Source organism: Salmo salar, chromosome 14 (genome assembly GCF_965601325.2).
Source record: "Salmo salar chromosome 14, fSalSal1, whole genome shotgun sequence".
Classification (NCBI taxonomy): Eukaryota; Metazoa; Chordata; class Actinopteri; order Salmoniformes; family Salmonidae; genus Salmo; species Salmo salar.
This window is the reverse complement of record NC_138304.1, coordinates 23,502,669-23,524,051: the sequence shown is the minus strand read 5'-3', so window position 1 is coordinate 23,524,051 and position 21,383 is coordinate 23,502,669. Positions and strand designations below refer to the sequence as shown.

Here is a 21,383-nt window from a genome sequence, read left to right as displayed (position 1 = left end):
GGCTCCCCAGTCCGGAGCCTCCAGCGACGCTCCCCAGCCCGGAGTCCTCAGCGACGGTCCGCAGCCCGGAGTCCTCAGCGGCGGTCCGCAGCCCGGAGTCCTCAGCGGCGGCCCGCAACCCGGATCCTTCAGAGGCGGTCTGCTGCCCGGAACCTTCAGTGGCGACCTGCAACCCGGATCCTCCAGCGGCGGCCTGCAGCCCAGAACCTCCAGCGGCGGTCTGCAGCACAGAGCTTCCGGTAATGATCTACAGTCCAATTCCTCTGATAACAATCCACGGTCCGGGGTTACAGAAGCGGAGGGATCTGCGGGCGGAATGGGGGTTACGCCCTGAACCGGAGCCACCTCCGCTGCTGGAGGATCGGAGGGATAGTAAGGTTCTGGGTTTAGCACTAGAGCTGCCATAGACATTTGTCACCATCCCTACCTTCCTTTTGTGTTTTGTGGTTGTTTTGTTGGGGGGGGGGGGGGGTTGTTTGCATTCAGAGTCTGCACTTTTGGGGGGGTACTGTCATGTCCTGACCCTTGTAAGATGTCATTTTCTATAGTAGAGTAGGTCAGGTCGTGACAGGGGGTGTTTTGTGTTTTCTATGTTTTCTTTTTCTATGTTTTAGTTCTAGTTTTTCTATTTCAATGTTGCTGTTTTTTGGGGTTGATCTCCAATTGGAGGCAGCTGGTCCTCGTTGCCTCTGATTGGAGATCATATTCAGTAGGGGTTTTTCTTCCTGGGTTTTGTGGGTGATTATATTTTGAGTAGTGTTTGTTTCTCTCTCTGCGTCACGGTTTTGTTGTTTTGTAATTCAGTTATTTATGTTTTGCAAAGTTTCACGAATTTAATAAAATGTGGAACTACACCAACGCTGCATCTTGATCCGCTCCTTCAGACAGCCGTGACAATCTAATCCTGAGATTTATACTCTAGCTCCTCCTACTGACAATTTAGAATCAGAGATGTTTCATATACATTTCATTTATTCACAAGAGAATCCACGTTATTGCAGATGCTTGTAAATCCATACAATTGAGCTCAAGTTATGCATTACTGTGGATGTCACAGCACAGCAGTACCGTGCAGCGTGTCGTATGGTTTTTGTACAGTGTTTCTCAGTGTCCTAAAAACATATGTACCATCTCCTCTAGGTCATGTTATGTGTGTATAGAATGTGTCAGATTAGGTTTTTGTACAGCGTTTGTAGGTCTCCTTTCACTGTGGGCGTCAGTGCACAGTAGTACATAGTAGAGTCTTTCTCTTTAGCAGAGGAGATCTCCACATCCACACAGTTCTTCTCATCATTTAGTTTGACTGACAAAGGAGGATCCAGACCTGGAGCCCGTGATGGAGACCCAGCACCATGCAGGATAAGCAGGATATACTGAGGAGGTGATCCAGGGTCCTGGAGATACCATTGAAGAGAGACTGCAGATGAGTAGGTGCATGAAAGTGTAATATTGCTACCTGCTGGAGCATACACCTCCTCTCTGATTGGCTCAATGTTCTGGCCATTACTGTCACCTGCAAGAAATGCAAAATATGTTATTCTTCTGTTATTACTCTGTTATAGATCTATTTTCAACACAACACTTAGTTTAGATTAAACATAACACCAATAATAGTACATTACTTACATGCAACTACTAAAAGCAAAATATATGTAGGGATTTACATTGTGGCTGAAACTGGAAGTTAAAATGATTGCACAGCACAGCAAGATGTGTTTACACAAACAAAAAACACAAACAGATTGGTGTATTCTGAAAGAAACTTCCTCCTCCTTCTAGTTTTGAATGGACCATCTCTTCTCAAACCTTTGAAGCCCTACCCCAAAAACAGAGAGTTGTGAGATGAGCAGAAGTAACAGCAGACTTCTTGTTGCTGCTTGATGCCACTGTCACATCCTCAAAATGCAGGGCTGAACTGAAATATGATTACCTTAGTCTCCCCCTTTTAATTGGATATTGGATAAAACTGTGTTATTTATCTCCATTTATTTTCATTATTTTATGGCACAGAGTTGGCAGAAGGACCTGACCTGTTTACTGTGATTTCAAACAGGAAAACATTGCTTGAAGGGCATATCTGTAAGATTATTAATCTACTGTATTCACCATGAGGCAATTCATTCATTCACAGGGCTATTTATTTTCATCTTTATATCTAGAATCTACTGTATAAATCTGCAATATATTCTGACAACCGAATGAGTTTCTGTCACTTTTTCATTTGTTTCTTTCATTGTGGGCTCCAGGGCACAGTAGTACCGACTAGAGTCTAACACTTCATCAGAGGAGCTCTCCATGGCCACACGGGTTCTCATCTTTCAGTCCAACAGACAGTCGAGGGTCTTCAGGTATAGCTTTCACTACAGAGGGGTTTGAAGTCACTCCAGTGAGGAGGAGGAAGATGGGAGATGATCCAGGGTACTGTTGATACCACTGGAGAGTACTAGCAGAGGAGTAGTTACAGGACAGATTTATGACATCACCCTCCAACCCAAACATCTTATCTGATGTTGGAGTAATGTCATTCCCATGACTGCCACCTGAAAAACATTTATGAAAACTGGAATTATTTTTAGGAAATTGTTATAAAATTCAATTCATTATTCAGTGTATTTATAATGGACAAAATATCCTTCACAGTAATATTACTCAAGTCTCTACATTGGATATGTGATTGGATATGAAGAATAGCATCAATCTCACCCACTAGTGCGTATGCTAAAATTTATCCCAGTGACATGCTGGTACGTGTTATTTAACACAGTGAAAAGAGTGAACACAAGTAGAGTTATGACAGAATGACTCCCCTGGTTTCTGACTGTCACCTATAAAAGGCATTTCCTTTCCTCTGCCTCAATTATGTAACACATTCCCTTAAAAAATAGCACACAACACAAAGTACTGTACAGACAGTGTTTTTGTAAGGGAGCTGTATACCCTGTTGTCACAGTGGGCTTCAGAGCACAGTAGTACACAGCAGAGTCAGACAGATGCACCCTCTGGATCATCAAGGGGACTGATTGTGTCTTGGCATTTAGACTTGCATTGAATCTCTCCTTGAACCCTGCAGCATTGTCTCCAGATCCAATAGAATAACGGTTCAGCATATGTTTAGGGAAAGAATTTGCTTCTTGTTTGTACCAGTAGAGATATGCAACATTATTAGCACTAGTGGTGTTATATTGACAACTCAGTGTTACCAATCCACCTTCTGTAGCAATCACACCTCCTGGTTGCTGTTGGACATGGTCTCCTGTGCACTCTGGAAGATAAAAAAAAGATGAAGTGAGTGATAATAACAAATAAATATAAAATAATTAGATAGAAACAATGAGAGAAAAGGTTTCATCATACCAAAGCAGAATACATTAAGAACCAGCCAGATGACCAGACAGAGTACCATGGTTATACAGAACACACTGAGAGTGACTGTGAGTTACAGTAAGAGGTAGAGATCCTCTCTCTCTCTTCCATGTCCATCTCAGCCTGTATATCACCATCAACTGACAGACATGAAGGAGGAGTCTGCTCAGAGAGAGGAAAGATTGAATGGAAATGTATGGGTAAATATTACCTCGCTAATATTAGTTGTAAGCACTCTTTGCAGTACATTAGCCAAAGTGAAAGCTTACGTTTTGCTCTCATGAAATGAAAAGTAGCCTAAAGCAATTGTCAATTACACAAATGTTCCATGAAGTGAGTATAATAAAGATATATTTTGTTGTTGTTAAAACCTACAGATATGATATTATAATTCATGTTCAAACACTCATGTAGCCCACAGAGTATCTAATTCAGGTCGACTACTGTACACAAAGTATATTGAAATACATTTTGTTATTTTGTCCCAACTTTTCAGTGGTACTGTATGTTTCAATGTACACATGTGAAACCTATAGTTTTTGTAGGGGGGTGGTATATCCTGTTGTCACAGTGGGCCTCAGAGCACAGTAGTACACAGCAGAGTCAGACAGCTGCACCCTCTGGATCATCAAGGGGACTGATTGTGTCTTGGCATTTAGACTTGCATTGAATCTCTCCTTGAACCCTGCAGCATTGTCTCCAGATCCAATAGAATAACGGTTCAGCATATGTTTAGGGAAAGAATTTGCTTCTTGTTTGTACCAATAGAGATATGCAATATTATTAGCACTGGTGTTATATTGACAACTCAGTGTTACCAGTCCTCCTTCTGTAGCAATCACACCTCCTGGTTGCTGTTGGACATTGTCTGCTGTGCACTCTGGAAGATAAAAAAAGATGAAGTGAGTGATAATAAAAAATACATATTAAATAATTAGATAGAAACAATGAGAGAAAAGGTTTCATCATACCAAAGCAGAATACATTAAGAACCAGCCAGATGATCACACAGAGTACCATGGTTATACAGAACACACTGAGAGTGACTGTGAGTTACAGTAAGAGGTAGAGATCCTCTCTCTCTCTTCCATGTCCATCTCAGCCTGTATATCACCATCAACTGACAGACATGAAGGAGGAGTCTGCTCGGAGAGAGGAAAGATTGAATGGAAATGTATGGGTAAATATTACCTCGTTAATATTAGTTGTAAGCACTCTTTGCAGTACATTAGCCAAAGTGAAAGCTTACGTTTTGCTCTCATGAAATGAAAAGTAGCCTAAAGCAATTGTCAATTACACAAATGTTCCATGAAGTGAGTATAATAAAGATATATTTTGTTGTTGTTAAAACCTACAGATATGATATTATAATTCATGTTCAAACACTCATGTAGCCCACAGAGTATCTAATTCAGGTCGACTACTGTACACAAAGTATATTGAAATACATTTTGTTATTTTGTCCCAACTTTTCAGTGGTACTGTATGTTTCAATGTACACATGTGAAACCTATAGTTTTTGTAGGGGGGTGGTATATCCTGTTGTCACAGTGGGCCTCAGAGCACAGTAGTACACAGCAGAGTCAGACAGCTGCAACCTCTGGATCGTCAAGGGGACTGATTTTGAGTCTTTATCTAGATGGGCATCAAATCTCTCTTCATATCCAGTGGCATTTGTACTTCCAAAAGAAAAACGTCCCAGCATGAACTTTGGGAAGCCATTTACTTCATGCTTGTACCAGAACAGGTTGAGATCATTAGTATTAACTGCATCAAATTGACAGTCCAGTGTGACCTGTCCTCCCTCAGTAGCAATCACATCTCCTGGTGGCTGAATGACTGAGTCTTCTCCTCTGCATTCTGGAAAAGGACACATATTTGTATTAGGGGAAAGAGGAGGTAAGCAACATGATAGAGGGAATTGAAATGCATAAACATTTATAGTAGTATAAAACTGAAAAATATGTTTGAAAAAAGAAAGGGATTGGAGAAAAGGACATAAACAAATAAGATAATAATAATATTAACTAAATAACATTATAATACCATAACAAAATGCAGCAAGAATCAGTAAATTCCTCAGCCAGGGTCCCATGTCTGCTACTGTGAGATCAGTGGGAGAAGAGTAATACCACTCTGATGTAACTAGGCCATGATGAGACTATGAAATCCTTGTCTCCTCCTCTTTCTGTGTATCGTCAGACATTGATTTGGGTTTGAAAAAAATATATATTTCCAGCACTCCACAATCTTTTCAAAGGTCGATAAATTTCATAAAGCTTGTGACATTGTCTGAACAACCCTGTACCCTGTGTTGTTGTACAGTGACTGAATCACTTGTCGTCACAGTGGACCTCAGAGCACAGTAGTACACAGCAGAGTCAGACAGCTGCAACCTCTGGATCGTCAAGGGGACAGAGCTAGATGTGAAATTCAGTCTGGAATCAAACCTCTTCTTGAACTCATCACTATTGCTCCCTTCTGAATAATGATCTCTTCTCAGGACATACTGAGGAGAGTTCCTAGTTAGCTGGATGTACCAGAATAGATCAGGAGATGGACTACTGGTAATAGTGTAGTTACAGCTGAGTTTTACCAGTCCTCCTTCAAGGACAGTAACATGTCCACTCTGCTGGTCAACAGCCTCTTCACCTCTGCAATCTGAAAAAGTTGTTAAAATAGTTGTTAAAAGTTGTTAAAATAATAATTCATCAATAATTGTATATTAACTTATTAGCTCAAGTTCAGACAAAGAGAATAGGAAGGAGAAGCACGATACAGTACCAAAATAGCATGCAGTCAGGATAAGTAAAGTATTCTTAAGCCAATGTTCCATTATGATTCATGTGTAGAGGAAGAGTAGACTGTTATAGACTTTATGTTCCATCCACTCTAGCTGAGAAGTCTCATAATTGTGGGACTCGGCATTAAGGGAGGAGCTAATTGCTTATTCAATATTATTTTGGAGTTTGGGGAGGGAGGAGGGTTATTTTAAGATGGTCATTCCATCTTAAATGGATCATTTATCATTCCATGGATCATTTAACTATTTGATTTTGATAAAATATAGAATTTGGCCTTTACTACCAATTCCCGTTGAAACGCATTCATAACACATTCACGAATGGCAAAAAATAACATTTAAAACAATTAATCTTAAGGAATAAGGTTTTGAAGTGTCTGTCTTATTTCTAGGAGATACAAGAAAGCTCAGGAAATATTTACAGTACTAGTCAAAAGTTTGAAAACACCTACTCATTCATCCAGAATGAGTAGGTGTGTCCAAACTTTTTACGGGTACTGTATGTAAAAAATGTTTCACACATATTTAACCCTTAAACTTTCCATCTTGTTTGTAAGAATTGCCCCTTTAAACAATTGGGTCACATTAGTTTGTAGCCCAAACAGTGGAGAGACCAGAGGAGAGACCACCATCGTATTTCATGAGACTCTCATCTTTCTAAAGAGTGGTCATATCAGTTTTCTAGGTCAAACCGTTCAGACACTACAGACGTTTTTTGGAGAATACAGATTTTCAGGATGTCTCATGGTCTGACAAACACGGCTGTGGCTCGGCCACCTTCCACCGCAGATGCAGAAGACTGCCATAGGCTGACGTGGTGGAATGAGATGCAGCCCATGCGACAAAACAGATAACTCTCTCTTAAAGGAAAAGAAGCAAACTATGAGACTCCACTGACATCTATTGACTCTCACAAGCAATGTCAAGGTTTCACCTTGTTGGGCAGAATGTTGAACACTAGATGGAACTATTGTATCATTATTATACATAGAAAATCTTTGTCACTGGACAGTTATTCATAACTGTGGAGGGCAGTCTAGAGCAGGAGCACAGACAAAGAAGATCTGTCATATAACTGATCAGGAGGCAGAGAGAACATCTCAGTGGACGAGCCACCTGGCTAACTTGGGCCAGATTAGTCTGTCCTTCAGAAGGTGTAATGGGAGGCACATGTAGGATATGAAGCTACCTCACCTGAAGATCAGCCAGGAGCTGCAGAAACGGCTGTTTGTGTGTGTTTTTTTTTTACTTGCTACTTACACTTGCTTACCATATTTAAATGTTGAGGAAGTTCAGAGAATGACAAGGTCTATTATCATTCTATTGTCTATTTTTGCATAAATAACTCATTGTCAATTGCATTGTAATGTATGCTGTGCACATTTCAATTTATAAGGACACTAAATCGTCACATGAACAATGAAATATTACAACATGACGATATGTGAAATTGAATTATTTTTCGTATCTCGTGACCCAAAACAGTGTAAGATCCATAGATGTTTGTCTTGTCTGTTACCAGTCAGTTGGCTTCAGGTATGCTCCTCTAAAGAGAGCAGTACATGGATTTACAACCAGAGGACCTAACCACTGAGCAGGTCCATGTTGAGAACAATGATGTCATGTAAACCATGCATATTGTATGAATATCACTGGAGGCTGCTGAGGGGAGGACGGCTCATAGTAATGGCTGGAATGGAGTCAATGGAAAAGTATCAACCACACGGAAACCATGGTTGATATCATTCTACTCACTCCATTCCAGCCATTATTATGAGCCTTCCTCCCCTCAGCAGCCTCCACTGATGTATATGATGGGATTAAAAGGTCTGACTAACAGAATAGGAATACACATCAAATTGACACAATCTATAAATGCTCAAATCATTTTAAGGACAGGTGCAAACGTTGGAGTCATAAGCTTTATTTACAGGACAAATTAACATACAGGAGACATTTATTAGTGTTTTGATGTCTAAAAGCTAAGGGTTAGACACCATATCAAGCAGAAACTGGATAAATCCCTGCTGACTTGGTCTCTGCTGAGGTTTTTCTACAGTGTTTGTAGGTTTCACTGTGGGCCTCACAGCGCAGTAGTACAGAGCAGAGTCTGTCACTTCAGCAGAGGAGATCTCCAGATCCAAATGTTTTTTCTCTTCATTGAGTTTGACAGATATTTGAGTGTTCAGAGGATCTGTTTTCTTTATAAACTCTGTACCTTATATGTACAGGAGGAACTCTGGCCTTTGTTCTGTGTATTGGTTAAATCTATATTTATATTAAATCGAGGAACAGTTTGAACTCCTGCTGTCTCTGGCTCCACACCCACCCCGCCCGGCCATCTAGATGTGTGAAAGTTAGTGTATAAGCTAATGATCCATCATGTATGACATCAAATCAAATCAAATGTATTTATATAGCCCTTCTTACATCAGCTGATATCTCAAAGTGCTGTACAGAAACCCAGCCTAAAACCCCAAACAGCAAGCAATGCAGGTGTAGAAGCACGGTGGCTAGGAAAAACTCCCTAGAAAGGCCAAAACCTAGGAAGAAACCTAGAGAGGAACCAGGCTATGAGGTGTGGCCAGTCCTCTTCTGGCTGTGCCAGGTGGAGATTATAACAGCACATGGCCAAGATGTTCAAATGTTCATAAATGACCAGCATGGTCAAATAATTATAATCATAGTAGTTGTCGAGGGTGCAACAAGTCAGTAACACAAGAGTAAGTGTCAGTTGGCTTTTTCATAGCCGATCTTTAAGAGTATCTCTACCGCTCCTGCTGTCTCTAGAGAATTGAAAACAGCAGGTCTGGGACAGGTAGCATGTCCGGTGAACAGGTCAGGGTTCCATAGCTGCAGGCAGAACAGTTGAAACTGGAGCAGCAGCACGGCCAGGTGAACTGGGGACAGCAAGGAGTCATCAAGCCAGGTAGTCCTGAGGCATGGTCCTAGGGCTCAGGTCCTCCGAGAGAGAGAAAGAAAGAGAGAAAGAGAGAATTAGAGAGAGCATATTTAAATTCACACAGGACACCGGAAAAGACAAGAGAAATACTCCAGATGTGACAGACTGACCTTAGCCCCCCGACACATAAACTACTGCAGCATAAATACTGGAGGCTGAGACAGGAGGGGTCAGGAGACACTGTGGCCCCATCCGATGAAAACCCCAGACAGGGCCAAACAGGTAGGATATAACCCCACCCACTTTGCCAAAGCACAGCAGCCACACCACTGGAGGGACATTCCTGGGATAGTGAAAAACTTACATTTTGTATTACCATATCATCTTTGTATGTTGTCTATAGTTATGTACTTGAAAATGTATCAACTGACCAATTCAGCACATTTGGGCAGACTTATAAAATATATTTTTTTTAAATATGGTGCAGAATTGCAATGCTTCACTGGATCAATCTGAAACATTGCATACTTACTTCTGCCATCTAGTGGCCAAAATCTAAATTGCACCTGAACACCTACTGTATATTTTAAACTCAGCAAAAAAGAAACGTCCCTTTTTCAGGACCCTGTCTTTCAAAGTTAATTAGTAAAAATCCAAATAACTTCACAGATCTTCATTGTAAAGGGTTTGAACACTGTTTCCCATGCTTGTTCAATGAAAAATAAACAATTAATGAACATGCACCTGTGGAACGGTCATTAAGACACTAAGAGCTTACAGACGGTAAGCAATTAAGGTCACAGTTATGAAAACTTAGGACACTAAGAGGCCTTTCTACTGACTTTGAAAAACACCAAAAGAAAGATGCCCAGGGTCCCTGCTCATCTGCGTGAACCTGCCTTAGGCATGCTGCAAGGAGGTATGAGGACTGCAGGGCAATAAATTGCAATGTCCGTACTGTGAGATGCCTAAGACAGTGCTACAGGGAGACAGGATGGACAGCTGATCGTCCTCGCAGTGGCAGATCACGTGCAACAACACCTGCACAGGATCGGTACATCCGAACATCACACCTGCGGGACAGGTACAGGATGGCAACAACAACTGCCCGAGTTACACCAGGAACGCACAATCCCTCCATCAGTGCTCAGACTATCCACAACAGGCTGAGAGAGGCTAGACTGAGGGCTTGTAGGCCTGTTGTAAGGCAGGTCCTCACCAGATATCACCGACTACAACGTCGCCTATGGGCACAAACCCACCGTTGCTGGACCAGACAGGACTGGCAAAAAGTGATCTTCACTGACGAGTTGTGGTTTTGTCTCACCAGGGGTGATGGTCGGATTTGAATTTATCGTCTGAGGAATGAGCGTTACACCGAGGCCTGTACTCTGGAGTGGGATCGATTTGGAGGTGGAGGGTCCTGGGGTGGTGTGTCACAGCATCATCGGACTGAGCTTGTTGTCATTGCTAAGAATCTCAATGCTGTGCTTTACAGGGAAGACATCGATCCTCCGCCATACTGCTCATTCTGTGCGTGATTTCCTGCAAGACAGGAATGTCAGTGTTCTGCAATGGCCAGCGAAGAGCCCGGATATCATTCCCATTGAGCACGTCTGGGACCTGTTGGATCGTAAGGTGAGGGCTACGGCCATTCCCCCCAGAAATGACCGGGAACTTGCAAGTGCCTTGGTGGAAGAGTGGGGTAACATCTCACAGCAAGAACTGGCAAATCTGGTGCGGTCCATGAGGAGGAGATGCACTGCAGTACTTAATGCAGCTGGTGGCCACACCAGATACTGACTGCTACTTTAGATTTTGACCCCCCCTTGTTCAGTGACCCATTATTCCATTTCTGTTAGTCACATATCTGTGGAACTTGTTCAGTTTATGTCTCAGTTGTTGAATCTTGTTATGTTCATAAAAATATTTACACATGTTAATTTTGCTGAAAATAAATGCAGTTGACAGGGAGAGGACATTTCTTTTTTTGCTGAGTTTATTATGGCCTTTCTCATTAATTTCAAAGGTGATGGAACAAAAAAAACATTTTTTCTGTTTGTATTATCTTTTACCAGATATAATGTGTTATGTTCTCCTACATTAATTTCGCATTTCCACAATCTTTGAAGTGTTTCCTTTCAAATGGTATCAATAATATGCATATCCTTCCTTCAGGTCCTGAGCTACAGGCAGTTAGATTTGGGTGTGCCGTTATAGGCGAATATTGAAAAAACAGTAGGTATGTTACTTATGTATGTCATACAGGATGTCTGTTTCCTCCCTTGGTTCCTTACATGTTTTTGTACAGTTTGTCAGAGTTTCCTGTCACTGTGGTCTTCATGGCACAGAAGTACCGAGCAGAGTCTGTCACATCAGCAGAAGAGATCTTCAGATTCACACGTTTGTCCACTTTGTCAAGGGAAACTGTCAGACGTGGAGGTGGGGGAGTAGCTGTAATTATTAACCCCTCTGGTGTGATGTACAGGAGGAATTCTGGTTTGGATCTGGGATATTGGCTGTACCACTGTAGAGTGTAGACAGTGCCATCATATTTGCAGGAGAGATGGACATTCCTTCCCTCCTGAACAAGCTCTTCTGTAGTCACAGGGTTTATTGAATCCCCAAAACTGATTCCTGCAAAAAGATTTGGTCAAATAACTTCTGTAAGTGTACAACTGTGCAGTTGTAAATAACATTTAAACACTATGAATGTGCAATTACTATGTTTTTGTGCTGTTCGTTCACTGTAAGATTAAATTAAAAGATTTCAATCCACATAACAACTCACCTAAAAAAGCGGAAAAGAGAACAAATGAGAAGAAAAACATCTTGCCAGACCTTTGAGAACCTGACAGACAGCAGTGAGAGACCTGACTAAACAATAACATCCCATAAACTACATGTGGATCTTTGATTATACACCCCCTCCTCTTGACACCAACATGAAATGTTTTCTGTTATGGGTTTCTTTCTACAGTATATGTTGACAAGTGTTTGTACAGTGTGTCTGGGTTTCCTGTCACTGTGGGCTGCAAGGCGCAGTGATATAGAGCAGAGTCTTCCAATTCAACAGATGAGATCATCAAGTCAACACGGGTCTTCTCTTCATTCAGTCTACCAGTGTGTCGTGGAGTTGTAATGGATGTATTCTGTACAGACATGCTGCTTTGTAGGATCCAAAGAAGACATTCTGGTCTGGATCCGGGGTAATGTCGGTACCACTGTAGATTGTTAACATAGCCCTTGTAGTTGCAGGAGAGAGTGATGTCTGTTCCTTGGAGAGCATTGACTTCAGGCTTCACTGGAGTTATTGTTTCCTGCTCCATACTATCATCTGCAATAATATAAGTATTGTCATTGTGTTAATGTTTATTCCAAATGAGAAAAAATACATGGGTTAGGTGCCCATAAAGTATGACAAGAGAAAGAACTGAACGTTTCCAGTGAAATGCATCTTAGTGTTTAATGCACTCATTAACTGAAAAAAGCAATGACACTGTTTTCAAAATGTTATTTGGTTTAAGCTGAGAATTCAGCACTTACCTACAAATGCTGAGAGGAGAAACAGTAATATGAGTGACATCCTGACACAGAATAGATAAACCAACTGAGAGATAAGACAGTGAGAGAGCTGAGTAGTTCCTCTACAGAGACATCCTCATGGTTGCAGGTATACCCAGCCTATACCAGTGTTTGACTATGAGGCCCCTCCTCTGATAACTGGATATGTAACTCTTCTTCTGTGGTTTGTGGTTAAGGGTTTTCAGTTCCTATTGGCCTCCTCCTCTGATTATTTTAGACTTCATTTCTATCTGAAAATATCTTGTTTTTGCTGTTGTTGTTTGTTTGTTTTTTCAATACATCCACAATACTATACCATGCTATACCATATAAATCATATGCAAATAAACCTTCTCTAAGAATAGTAGAATATTGTGTCACTGTTAATGAAGATGGAGATCATTCCAAAGAAAAAGCCTTCTTCCCACGTCTTTGTGTCAGACTGTGTGGGCTCCATGGAACAGTAGCCCAGAGCAGAGTCTGTCACATCAGCAGAGGAGATCTCCAGATCCACATGTTTGGCTTTTTTGTCATAATTTAGAGTGAACCCTGGTGTAATATCCACGTACTCCATAACCAGTAACTGTGGTGCTGATTTGGAATATTGTGATACTAGTTTACAAATGCACTAGAGACTCCACTTGATGGCGATGTGGTCAAAGAAAATAGCAGATTGTAAAACCACAACCTGTCAGTTCCTCCTCATTAGCTAATTTTTGAATTAATTTCTATGTGGAAATGGATAGAGAATGATACTGTTTGGTTTTTCAATGGATCAACAATGCAATACCGTATGTATTACCTGCAAATAAACCTTATGATATGATTCATAATATGGTTTGGAAATGCATTATTTAAAAAAAATCACAATACTGTATATACCATGCTATACCATATATATATATAATCTGCAAATAAACCCTAATAGTAAGAATTGTATAATATTGTATGATGATAAGGATGAAGTGAATTCTTAACAGAATTCCTACATCCCAAATATTTGTGTCAGACTGTCAGCTTTTTGTATGAGGAAGTGTTTCCTGTCACTGTAGACTCCATGTCACAGTAGTACAGAGGAGAGTCTGTCACTTCAGTAGAGGAGTCTGTATGAACGGTCTGTATGAACCTGAGCTGGAAGGCGAGGAGGGACAAGTTTCTGGACATATCCTGATTGATATCCTGATCCTGATTGCCATGCAATCCTTGTTTAAATTACATCCTAGGATTGAAGCATTTATTTATTTTTAACAATACCACTATATTCATGTTATACTGCATTAGGAAGAAAAAAGTTTGAAATAACAATTGATCTGAACATGAATTTAGGTTTAGGGTTATGGCTAGGGTTAGTGTTAATCCAGGATGTGAACATGAAACTAGGGTTAGTGATCGGGTTCGGGTTATGGCCAGGGTTTATCTGGGATGTGGACATGAATCTTGGGTTAGTATTAGGGCTAGGGTTACGGCTAGGACAGAAGGGTTCCACATGGGTTCTCCCTTTATTCAGATTAATAACTGTCAGAACTGTCAGATTAACAGGCATCAGGTCTGTCACGTTTTTATTTGTTCATTTGTTTCAACAAATAATTCACTGTTAATTTCCAGCCTACATGTATATTATTTGTCTATTGAAGGAAACCTAATATTGAAAATGTTTCTCTTAGGGGATGTCAGTGTTTTCAGGTCACAGTGTGTCTGGGTTTCATTTCACTGTGGGCTCAAGGGCACAGTAGTAAAGAGTAGAATCTAACACTTCAGCAGAGGAGATCTCCAGATCCACACGGGTTCTCTCATCGTTCAGTTTAACAGACAGTCGAGGGTCCTCAGGTTTAACTTTCACTACAGAGGGGTTGGATGACACTCCAGTGAGGAGGAGGAAGATGGGAGATGATCCAGGGTGCTGTCAATACCACTGGAGAGTGCTAGCAGAGGAGTAGTTACAGGACAGATTTATGACATCACCTTCCAACCCAAACACCTTCTGTTGTTAGAGTAATGTCATTCCCATGACTGCCACCTGGAAAACATTTATGAAAACAGGAATTATCAGGAAATGATTATAAAATTAAAATCATTATTCAGTCACGTGTATTAAAAATGGACAGAAGATCCTTCACAGGAATATGACTCCAGTCATCAGTAACTGTTAGATTCTGGGTGAAACATGGAACATTGTTCTATTAATAAGTGTCCAACCGTGAACAGGACTAGTTTTTACATCAGAAGTTAATGGTTATCTGTAGGAGTCAGATGGCTTTGGAATGTGTAGGAGAGACAGGTGGAGATCTTCGATCCTAACAATGTCACTGAGGGAGAGAGGTTAATGTACAACGTTTACATTATGTCAGGATATGTTATTGTTAGCCATCAGGGATCCTCTGGGAGGAGAAGAGACACAGTCTGGTATCAATAACCATGACTGCCTTGAGTTGGGGAGGAGTGAGCACTTTGGGGTAGAGGTCAGGTTAGATGAAGTGAGGAAGGACATATATCACTAAGTTTCTGTCAAGCAACAGCGACGCATTGGAGAAAGGGTTAAATATCAGTTCATGTATGAAATGTTATTTGTCTGAATGCAGCTGTATCGACCCTTTGGGAATAATTAAACTTGGTTAAGATCCACAACATTTATTCCATGGGACAAAACTAGGTCCAGAGTATGACTGTGACAGTGAGTAGGTCCGGAGACATGTTGGACAAAAGCCACTGAGTCAATGATGGCTCCGAAAGCCTTTTGGAGTGGGTCTGTGGACTTTTCCATGTGAATGTTAAATTCCCCAAAAATGTGAATATTATCTGATATGACTACAAGGTCCGATAAGAATTCAGGGAACTCAGTGAGGAACGCTGTATATGGCCCAGGAGGCCTGTAAACAGTAGCTATAAAAAGTGATTGAGTAGGCTGCATAGATTTCATGACTAGAAGCTCAAAGGACGAAAACGTATTTTTTTTGTAAATTGAAAATTGTATTCGTAAATGTTAGCAACACCTCCGCCTTTGCGGGATGTTCGGGGGATATGCATTATGATTAGCACTGGTGTTATATTGACAACTCAGTCTTACCAATCCTCCTTCTGTAGCAATCACACCTCCTGGTTGCTGTTGAACATGGTCTGCTGTGCACTATGGAAGATAGAAAAGGGTACATTAACCTGTTAGGGCTAGGGGGCAGCATTGACACGGCTGGATAAAAAACATACCCGATTTAATCTGGTTACCACTCCTACCCAGTAACTAGAATATGCATATACTTATTACATATGGATAGAAAACACCCTAAATTTTCTAAAACTGTTTGAATGGTGTCTGTGAGTATAACAGAACTCAAATGGCAGGTCAAAACCTGAGAGATTCCTTTACAGGAAGTGGCCTGTCTGACCATTTGTTGAACTTCTTTTCCATCTCTATCATTTACTAAGGATCTCTGCTCTAACGTGACACTTCCCACGTCGTCCATAGGCGCTCAGAGCCCGGGAAAAAACAGAATGTCGTCATTCCAGCCCCAGGCTGAAACACATTATCGCCTTTCTCAAGTGGCCGATCAAGAGACACTAGCTTATGCGCGTGACCCCGACCGCCCCCGCCTTTGGGATTTTTTCCTCTGTTTGCCGAAAAGGAGATTCCCTGTCGGAATATTATCGCTTTTCTACGAGAAAAATGTCGTAAAAATTGATTTTAAACAGCGGTTGACATGCTTCGAAGTACGGTAATGGAATATTTAGATTTTTTTTGTCACGAATTGCGCCATGCGCGCGACCCTGATTTACCATTTCGGATAGTTTCTGGAACGCACGAACAAAACGCCGCTATTCGGATATAACGATGGATTATTTTGGACCAAACCAACATTTGTTATTGAAGTAGCAGTCCTGGGAGTGCATTCTGACGAAGACAACAAAAGGTAATCAAACTTTTGTAATAGTAAATCTGATATTGGTGAGTGCTAAACTTGCCAGGTGTCTAAATAGCTAGCCCGTGATGGCTGGGCTATGTACTTAGAATATTGCAAAATGTGCTTTCACCAAAAAGCTATTTTAAAATCGGACATATCGAGTGCATAGAGGAGTTCTGTATCTATAATTCCTAAAATAATTGTTATGCTTTTTGTGAACGTTTATCGTGAGTAATTTAGTAAATTGTTAGTAAATTCCCCGGAAGTTTGGGTATGTTAGTTCTGAACGTCACATGACAATGTAAAAAGCTGGTTTTTGATATAAATATGAACTTGATTGAACAAAACATGCATGTATTGTATAACATAATGTCCTAGGTGTGTCATCTGATGAAGATCATCAAAGGTTAGTGCTGCATTTAGCTGTGGTTTGGGTTTTTGTGACATTATATGCTAGCTTGAAAAATGGGTGTCTGATTATTTCTGGCTGGGTACTCTGCTGACATAATCTAATGTTTTGCTTTCGTTGTAAAGCCTTTTTGAAATCGGACGTGTGGTTAGATTAACGAGAGTCTTGTCTTTAATGTACCCTTTTCTATCTAGAAATTGAAGTAATAGCATTTCTAAGGTATTTGAAAATCGCGCCACTGGATTAGACTGGCTGTTGCGTAGGTGGGACGAATTCGTCCCTCCTGCCCTAGAGAGGTTAATCTAACCACAATGTCCGATTTCAAAAAGGCTTTACAGCGATAGCAAAACATTAGATTATGTCAGGAGAGTACGCTGCCAAAAATAATCACACAACCATTTTCAATGCATGCATATATGTCACAAAAAACCCAAACCACAGCTAAATGCAGCACTAACCTTTGATGATCTTCATCAGATGACACTCCTAGGACATTATGTTATACAATACATGCATATTTTGTTCAATCAAGTTCATATTTATATCAAAAAACAGCTTTTTACATTAGCATGTGATGTTCAGAACTAGCATACCCACCGCAAACTTCCGATGAATTTACTTAATTACTCACAATTAACGTTCACAAAATACATAACAATTATTTTAAGAATTATAGATACAGAACTCCTTTATGCAATCGTGGTGTCAGATTTTAAAATAGCTTTTTGGTGAAAGCACATTTTGCAATATTCTGAGTAGATAGCCCGGCCATCACGGCTAGCTAATTTGACACCCACCAAGTTTGGCCCTCACCAAACTCAGATTTACTATTCGAAAAATTGGATTACCTTTGTTGTTCTTCGTCAGAATGCACTCCCAGGGCTTCTACTTCAACAACAAATGTTGTTTTGGTTCGAAATAATCCATAGTTATATTGAAATAGCTCCGTTTTGTTCGTGCGTTGAGGTCAGTATCCGAGGTCGTAAAATAGCGATAACATTCCAACCGACGTTGTATTTGTTCAAAGAGAGAAAGAAATAATTGAGTCCTCTCGTGCATGCGCATTCCAGTGTCAGTGTTCCCTGCCTGACTACTCACAAAAACTCCTGCTGTTTTTCGCCCAGAGACTGCAGAGCTCTCATTCCACTTTCCGGCGCCTTCTTAGAGCCAATGGAAGCCTTAGAAAATGTCACGTTACAGCAGAGATGCTATATTTTTGATAGAGATGCCCTAGAAGGACAACAAATTGTCAGACAGGGCACTTCCTGCATGGAATCTTCTCAGGTTTTGGCCTGCCATATGAGTTCTGTTATACTCACAGACACCATTCAAACAGTTTTAGAAACTTTAGAGTGTTTTCTATCCAAATGCACTAATTAAATGCATATTCTCGTTTCTGGGTAAGAGTAGTAACCAGTTTAAATCGGGTACGTTTTTTATCCGGCCGTGAAAATACTACCCCCTAGCCCCAACAGGTTAATGATGATCCACACAGCAACAAAGCATTTTGTTCTGCAGGTTTTTGTACAGGTTCTTATATGTATCACTGGGTATAACAATACTGGTTATAACAATCCCTGAGAGCACAGTAGTAGAGAGATGAATCTGTCAGGGTTAGGCTTGTTATGATCAGTTCAGTTGATGGCCGGGACGTTGCGGATGTTTATTTCTTATCAGGGATATGTTCACTACTGCTCTGTGATATGGCAGCTTTTACACAGCCTGATCTCATAGACTAGGCGTAACATAGTAAATGTAAGTCCGGTACAGTCAAATAAGTATGATATGTTAAATTTGGTATGGTACAGAAGACAGATGATTACTTAAGGCAAAAACAAATGTAGGGTGGATGGTTGGGCGTATAACATGAACGCCTAACAACCCAAAAGTTGTGAGAAGGAATCACATCAAGGACAACTTTAGCATTTCAACTAATTAGCACATTTTTAACTACTTACTACTTTTTAGGTACTTTGCAATGACTTAGCTAACCCTTCTCCTAAAACTTACCTTAACCCTATAACCTAACTCCTAAACTTAACCCTAACCCCTAACCCTGACCTAGCTAGCCACCTAAATAGAATTTGTAAAATATCATACGTTTTGTGAATTTGTACCATATAGTTGTCATGTCCTGACCCTTGTAAGAGGTCATTTTCTACAGTAGATGGGTCAGGGCATGACAGGGGGTGTTTGGTTGGTTTTCTTGTTTTCTATTTCTAGGTTTTGTGTTCTAGGTTTTCTATTTCTATGTTGATGTTTTTTTGGGTTGATCTCCAATTGGAGGCAGCTGGTCCTCGTTGCCTCTGATTGGAGATCATATTTAAGTAGGGGTTTTTTCCTTTTGGGTTTGTGGGTTGTTCATTTTGAGTAGTGTGTTTTCCTCTCTGCGTCACGGTTTGTTGTTTTTTGTATTTCTAGTATTTGGTGTATTGCTACGTTTCACTATAAATAAAAAGATGTGGAACTACAACCATGCTGCGCGTTGGTCTGATCATTCTGACAGCCGTGACAATAGTATGTTTTGCAAATTCGTAACATATCATACGTTTGGTAAATTTGTAACATATAATACAAATTGTAATTCATAACATACCATACGAAATTGGTATCTCGGATTTCCATTCAGAATAATACAAAATTCTCTGAGACCAGGTTGTTATACAGTAGAAACTGAGGAGCCTGGTTAGAATAATGCCGGTACCAGTAAAGGTAAATATATTTTTTTCTGCTTATATCAAATAAGCAGCTCTGAGTCACAGGTATTTCCTCTGTACTGATGACTTCATTATTCACAGGAGGAATGTGATCCCCAGCAAGCTGTCCAGTTAAAATAAAAAAAAGTAACTACCATCAACATTACAGGCTCACTTACAACATGTTGTAAGGTTCACCTGTACAAATTGTAGAGAACATCCAGATCAAACCAAGTAACATCATCATTCATCTACTATATGCTGGACCAACTAACTATCTGAAATATGTCACTTTGAACAGGATCATTTGTATCTCCTCTCTAAGACATAAAACCCATTCAATGCTTTCTCTTAATGAGGTGTGGTGGTGGTAATGAAGGTTTGGTTTACTAAATCACTGTAAAGATAGAATCAATTGTATTTCTATGAGAGAATGTTAAGAATGTTCAGTCATATGAAAATATTATAATACTCTTGACAGATTCATTTAATTTCCAAATATAAAATCTGGTCACTGGTAGTTGAATAAACAAATAACTTTCCTATTAACAGAAGGGAACATAATGGATGGAAGATCTATTCAGACTTAGTTTCTAGGGGTTCTAGGGGTCTCAGATTCAGGTTCTCTGTGTTTCTATTGTCAGGATAAGGTTTTGTATTGTTTTTCTGAGGTTTCCTGTCACTGTGGGCTTCAGAGCACAGTAGTACAGAGCAGAGTCTGTCACTTCAGCAGAGGAGATCTCCAGATCCACACAGGTTGTTCTCTTTTTCATGTGTGAGGGTCCATTTTGTATTATCAGTGTTGGTTATGATCCCAGAGTAGTCCACTATGAGGAACTGTGGAGAGGATCCAGGGTGCTGGAGGTACCATAACAGACTGTTGGTTAATGAGCTGTTGTATCTACAGGAGAGTTGAACACTACTACCCTCCATAACATCCACTACATCTCTGTCTGGAGTAATTATGTCTTCAACACTTGTACCTGTAAAAAAGAAACACATGGATTACTGAGTCAATATAGACAGTGTACAGTATATCCACACTTGGTGTTTCAAAGTGTATTATCACTTGATATTGATAATACCATATCGTAATGAATACTAAACAGTGTACATTCTGTTAGTACACATTCAGTTAATGAGAGGGAATTCTTACCTATAAGTGCACACAAAAACAAGACTGAAAAGAGCAGCATCATAGCGACTGGGTGTTAGACAGAGACTTCTCTAATGATCTTCTATTGAAACATTCACTCTCTGGGTGAATCAGTTCCACTCATTACATGTTATGAATAACACTATTCTCCTCCTCTTGACACAATAGAATGGGTGCATGTTGACTCCACTTGATGGCACTATTGTCAAATAAAACCTAGAACTACTGAGTTGAACTACTGTCTCAGACAATGTTAGGTTTTTGTACAGTGTTTCTGGGTTTCCTGTCACTGTGGGATTCAGAGCACAGTAGTACATAGCAGAGTCTGTCTCTTCAGCAGAGGAGATCTCCAGATCCACACGGGTCTTCTCTTTTTTCAATTTACCAGAGGAGCGAGAGTCAAGAGAAACAGCTCTATGTTCAGTCCCAGTGTATGCCTGGATGAGCAGAAGGTATTGGGGAGCTGATCCTGGAGACTGTTTATACCATAGTAGACTGTCTGCTGAGGAGTAGTTGCAGGAAAGAAGAACATTACTACCCACAACTGCATACACTTCATGTTGGTTTGTTTCTATAGTCTGCTCATAGGTGTCACCT

The 21,383-nt window shown here is 40.4% G+C and overlaps 1 protein-coding gene and 1 pseudogene across 1 annotated transcript; both read right to left on the bottom strand.

Annotated features, from left to right (window-relative positions):
* Positions 1–4,379: 4,379 nt before the first annotated feature.
* LOC123726577 (uncharacterized) lies at positions 4,380–7,770 on the bottom strand. The gene is made up of 3 exons (XM_082960679.1): positions 7,755–7,770; positions 5,638–6,024; positions 4,380–5,223 (listed from the first exon to the last, which is right to left on the bottom strand). Exons 1-3 carry the CDS (start codon positions 7,768–7,770, stop codon positions 4,874–4,876), a joined length of 753 nt encoding a protein of 250 aa, XP_082816805.1. The 3' UTR covers positions 4,380–4,873.
* A 6,564-nt stretch (positions 7,771–14,334) lies between these two features.
* LOC106569099 (T-cell receptor alpha chain V region CTL-F3-like) lies at positions 14,335–20,829 on the bottom strand (annotated as a pseudogene).
* Between the last annotated feature and the right edge of the window lie 554 nt (positions 20,830–21,383).